Raw genomic sequence first — 6,117 nt, 5'->3', positions numbered from 1 at the left:
CAGGACAAAACACGATATATTTAACAGAACATATTATGTTTATTTCTGCTTGACTATCACTACCACGTAGCATACAGTACACATATACAGAATCCGGCTTTCAGTAATACACGGATTGGGTTACGGCAAACTAGCAATATGAATATGAACTAACTTCATCAACATCAACCTTTCCTAAGATATTATGACCCATGCAAACTATCAAACTACAAATCTCTAAAATTCTAAATGCAAATTAATCAAACTTATGATTGTCTTCTTATCATAACACAATATCTAAAACAAAATACTAATATAACTAAATTAAACATGCATAGGTGATTGCTAACAGCAACTGGCAACGTATCGACTTGATGCATACTAATTAAAATAATCAGCAATCTTAACTCAAATTATGTGTCGATTTCATAGCCCTTCAAGTGCTGGGGTTGTCTGCGGATACGCTGCGGCCGGGCAGATACGGTTTCCAGAGTATCGTCAGGACTCTCGCCAGCCACAGGGTTGTCATTTTCGCGATCAGCGGGTGATACAGTCGTTTCGCGATTCTGAATTTCAGACTCAGATACGGAGGAGTGAGCACCACGGCTAGTGTCACTTGCTTTCAATTCCGCGTGTTTCTGAACTATCGAACGTTCGAATAATACGGTTTCGCTAGGATCACCGACTAGCGGACGCGGTTTGACACAGGTTGGGCGGATATGCACACGGTTTCTGCGATATACGCCACCGTTTACACCACGCACAGTGTAAGTACGGTCACCATTCGAATCAGGGATTTCACCTAAAACCCATCTTTTTCCTTCATTATGCTCGAAATACACTATTTGACCCACTCCGAGAGGGCGGAGATCGCACGCGCTTTTGTCATGGTGACGTTTTACGGTTGCTTTACGTTTGACTCGCTTCTCTGCTGCGCGCGAATCCCAGGTTCCATTGGCGTTTCGCCACAAAGATGGAAGCAACGAACGAGTACCACGACTGAATAACATCTGCGCAGGACTAAGATCGTTGTTCTGCCTTGGAGTGTTCCGCTGCTCCAAGAGAGCGAGAGATTGGTCAGTACCATCTCTGAGCGCTTCCAGCATCATGTGTTTCATCACTTTCACAGCAGCCTCGGCTTTTCCGTTGGCTGAGTGATGACCGGGTGAGGACAACGTGAATGAATCCCCACTGTCGCGCAAATTTCGCAAATTCCGACGCAATAAATTGCGGACCTGGATCGGACACAATACACTTCGGAATACCGAATCTGGCGAAATGCTTCTTTAATTTCTCAATGACCGCTGAACTTGTCGTTGACGACATGCGATCTACCTCAATGAAATTTGAGTGGTAGTCGATCGAGACTAAAAAGTTTCTCCCTTTCACCTCAAATAAGTCTACGCCTACTTTGTCCCACGGTTGACCATCCGCATGTTGTTTCAGAGATTCTTTATGATTACGCGGACGCATCTCTTGGCATAACTCACAACTGTCGCTGAGCTGCTTTATGTCGTGCGCTATTCCGGGCCAAAATACCGTGTTTCGTGCACGACGCAACATACTTTGGTATCCGAGATGTGCGGAATGAAGGCGACGCTTCATATCGGTGTCCAGACGAAAGACAGAATCCTAAAATGTCGACATTGACGACCCAAAACGACTCGAAAGCAGAGATAAACTCGACTGGTTTTCCAATATGAAGCGAACCTTTATTACAGGACTTAACACATATATATAGGATTTCAGTACAAAGAATAGCGCCAAATTCAAATGAACCAATAGGCGAACGATCAATACAATTCACGTAGGTACGTCGTGACACTCCCGCCACCAAATAAACAAATTCATATCCATAGGCATAAATTAATACAACACTGTTTTACATAAATTTTCTATTTTGCGTCTTGCCTCTATCGCGGCATTTCGCTTAGTTTTATTAGTTACATCCGAGGGTCCGTCATTAGAATGATCTTCTACAGCAGGAGTAGTTGAAGCGACTATTTCTAATGGACATAATTTGTTTACAGGTCTATTCGTTACACCGTATTGTGTTTTCAGATTACATGACCTTATCAGACCGTCGCTCCCATATACATTATCAATTATCAATCCTAACTTCCAGTTTAATCTCGGACCTTCATCTTGAATAATCACAATTGAACCAGGCTTCAGAAATTCGCTTTGATTATCATGTCCAATATAATTGTGTGTTTCTCAAGTTTGTCAAGTATTCTTTTTTCCACCTTGACCAAAAATGCTCTAACAACTTTGAAACATACTCGTTTCAAAGGATCAATACTCGGTAAGTATTCTGGGTCTTTACTGTCGTCTAAAGGAGGGGTAGCGACGACAGACGCCTCCCGCACCACAAATGTGATGGAGTCAAAGCCTCGCCGTCAGTAAAATTTGACGAAACATACGTTAATGGTCTGTCGTTTAACATACACTCTACTTCTGTAATTATCGTAGAAAACTCAAGAAATGAAACCGAAGTAAGACCTAGAATCTTTTTTAGAGCTGACTTGGTCAAACCAATAAGACGTTCCCAAAAACCTCCCTGCCAAGGAGCCCTCTTGGTGATAAACTGCCAATCGACTCTCTTTCTAGACATAAAGTCGCTCACGTGCAGTGATTTGAAAATGCGTTTTAAGTCATTATTAGCTCCAATAAAGGTTGAACCGTTGTCAGAGATAAGTCTCCTTGGCAGGGAGCGTCTCGCACAAAATCGTCTGAATGCACGAAGAAAATCGTCTGATGAGTTAGAGGGTACCAATTCTAAATGTACCGCTCGGGTCACTGTGCACGTAAAAAGACAAATATAACACTTTGTACCATCATTGATAATGAATGGACCACAGTTATCCAAACCACATACGTAGAAAGGTGGACTTTCTAGCACTCTACACGATGGTAATGGTGGAGGGCTAGGTAGTTTAAAAGACCGACCACCGATTCTCTTACATACAATACATCCACGAATACATGATTTTACGTAGAGGTGTATTTGAGGAATCCAGAATCTTTCGCGGATTTTAGCTACTGTATAACTAACACCAAAATGGTGTACACTGAAATGAGCCTGTTTTACGATCAAACGAGCAAGATTCGAATTCTTAGGAATCAGAACGGGACGTTTACTTTCATAGTCCAAGTCTGAATTCTGGACTCGCCCTTTACACCTAATAATGCCTTTTGAATCAAGAAATAATTGTAACTGAGTTATAATCTGCATTCTCTTATGAGGTGTTTTCAAATTAGCTAGAACGTCAGAAAAGAACTTCCTTTGGGCATCTCTAATCCAAAACGATTCAGCGGACTCAATTTCCGATGGAGTTAAACTACCTAACAAACGGTCATCCTTTCTAGATTTTAGATTGTTTACAAATTTCAGAGCGTAAGCGGTAACATTCAGTAAATTCGACAGAGATGAATATGTAGTTATGTCTATTTCATTGAAAGATTCCGTGTAATTAGTGTGTCGTACGAAATCTAAGTTCACACTATCGGCGGATGTCAAAATAATATCGGGTTGATCTGGTGTCTTCGAACTATCGCGTAACCAAGAAGGACCCTTAAGCCATAAATCACCAAATTTTGAGTTTGGAAGAGATATCCCTCTGGTCAAAAGATCCGCTGGATTATCCAACGACGGACAAAACGTCCACGACTCTATCCCAGTTAAATGTCTAATTTCTTCACAACGATTCTTGATAAAAATGGATTTCTTATCACTGGACCTAAGCCAACCCAAAACGATTTGGCTATCCGACCACATATTCAATTTGACGGGCCGATGAATTGCCGCTTCGATAGACGACTTAATATGGCTCGCTAATCTCGCGCCAATAGTCGCCGCTAACAATCCAAGTTTTGGTATAGTAAGTTCTCTAACGGGCGCAACGCGAGATTTGGCCATTACGAAAGCAGTTTCAGACCCGCTTACTAAATAAGCTGAAGCACCGTAAGCTTGGATGCTTGCGTCAGTAAAAACATGCAACTCCGGTTGAAATAAGATATTTGCCCAGTCGCCTTGTAAAAACATGCGAGAAAACTTCATTTCTAATGCTATGTTTAGATCTTTGGTTATTGATTCCCATACCTTACAAAGATCAGATGAGAGGTTTTCATCCCATTCGAAATTATTTTTCCATAGTTTTGCAACAATATTTTTGAACGAACCTTAATCGGTGAAATAATGCCAAGGGGATCAAAAATTGAAGCTGACCTTTGCAAGATATGACGTTTCATACGAAATACGACGGTCAGGAAAACTCAGAGTATCAGATTCGGGGTTCCATATCAACCCTAAGACCTTAACGAGTTTAGAATCGTCACAAATCTCGTCGCACGTAGCTAATTGTTTAAGTACCTGAGAATTAGAAGTCCAACTTCTGAAGTTAAAATTAGCATCGGCTTTTAGAGATCTGCACGATTCGTAAAATAATGCTAAATCTGGCTCATTGTTGAGACTTGTAACTACATTATCCATGTAACAATCACGTGCTATCTGATAAAAAAATAACCCATCAGTGCGAGTCAAATGAAAAAGTAGTGTGCTGTTTAGCATAAAAGGGGAGCACGATGCACCAAATAATACTCTTTTAAACCTATAGACGTCGAATGCTCTATCTTGGTTCGTGGGGTCAATTAACCAAAAGAACCGGGTTACATCGCGATCATCAGGATGTAGACCGACATGTAAAAACGCATTTTCTATATCGGTTATAACCCCGTATTTGAACAGGCGGAATCTCATGATAATAGAACTTATATCGTTCAACAGTGCTGGACCCGACTCCAGACAATCGTTCAAACTAAGCGAATCTTTAGACTGCCGGCAGCTACAGTCAAATACGATACGAATTGGGGTCGTAGCCGACTGTCTAAAGACGGCGTGATGTGGAATATAATGCTCTTTTCCACTGATCATGTATGGTTCGGGTACTTTTTCTATGAATTCCCTTTCCAATTGGTATTTTATAATTCCGTGATATTTCTCTAGTAAATTTGGTGTGTGCCCTAGTCTACACACTAAACTTCTAGTTCTACACATTGCTATCCCGTAATTGCTAGGCAAGGGACCGTGGTTAACTTTCCACGGAAGTCTGGCATAATAAATCCCTATACTATCTTGGAAATGGAATTCGCAAAATATTCTTCCAAAAAGATGATTTTGAATCAGCGATAGGAGACTCAACACCAATGTTTTCTAACGACCAATAGTTTTTAAGTCCAAGGTATCAGCTTCAGCAAGAACATGCAAGATTGGTGTTGTTTGATTACTGATACAATTTCTCTGATACATGGGATCTGTAATTATGTAACCTAATGACGTAGGTACTGCTATAGGACCACTTTTAGACTTGATCGTTGGTAGATCGGAATTAACAAAATTGTAATAGTAGTCTGATCCAATTAAGAGAGATACACTAACAATCTGAACGTTATCTTCATACAACGGACGAGCTAGTTGTAACGTTTTGAATTCAGGAATATTGGCTATAGCCCTGCATGGAATAGATAACGGTTGCGTAATGGTTGGAACTACCAATGCCTCAATAGAAAGTTGACCGTTATTACAATTAATATCTAAAGAAACACAGTCTAACTCGCGACTGCTAGGAGTTGTGGCCCCAAACAGGCTAAGTTTATGGTCTCGTTTCTATGAGGTTTAATACCTAATTCGTCAATCAAACTTTGCGTTACAAAAGTACGCTGTGAACCATCGTCTAACAATAAAAATAGTGAAAATCTATTGCTGTTATGATCTATAGAAGCCATAGCAGTTTTCAAAAGAACTGTAGTGTGTTCTGTTGTGACTCTCGAATAGAGGCTTTTGACAGCAAGCGCGCGAGTGCTGATCTCATTTGTTTTAGAATATGAATTCTCGGTTGAATTATCGGTCGATTCAGCGACGACGGCGTCGCTGACGGAACTCGAACGTGCCGAATTGAGCGCAATTCCCGCATTATGTTGACCGGTGTTGACTACAACGTTGACTTTTCGACGTGTGAAGGTCGCACCACAAAGACTAGAATGGTGCTTCTTTTTGCAGGCTCTACACCGCGACTTCGAAGTGCAGTCGCTTGCCTTGTGTTTCCCAAGGCAATTGAAACACAAACGCAAGTTTCCGAT

The 6,117-nt window shown here is 41.1% G+C and overlaps 1 protein-coding gene across 1 annotated transcript; it reads right to left on the bottom strand.

Moving 5' to 3' along the window:
* Positions 1-2,311: 2,311 nt before the first annotated feature.
* On the bottom strand, positions 2,312-4,039 carry LOC141902118 (uncharacterized). The gene has a single exon (XM_074789757.1). It carries the CDS (start codon positions 4,037-4,039, stop codon positions 2,312-2,314), a length of 1,728 nt encoding a protein of 575 aa, XP_074645858.1.
* Positions 4,040-6,117: the final 2,078 nt, after the last annotated feature.

Source organism: Tubulanus polymorphus, chromosome 3 (genome assembly GCF_964204645.1).
Source record: "Tubulanus polymorphus chromosome 3, tnTubPoly1.2, whole genome shotgun sequence".
NCBI classification, from domain to species: Eukaryota; Metazoa; Nemertea; class Palaeonemertea; order Tubulaniformes; family Tubulanidae; genus Tubulanus; species Tubulanus polymorphus.
Note: the sequence above shows the minus strand (reverse complement) of the source record. Positions and strands in the feature narration are given on the sequence as shown.

Coding starts and splice junctions, on each gene's coding strand:
- LOC141902118 (XM_074789757.1), bottom strand. CDS start 4,039: ATGAAGTTTTCTCGCATGTTTTTACAAGGCGACTGGGCAAATATCTTA.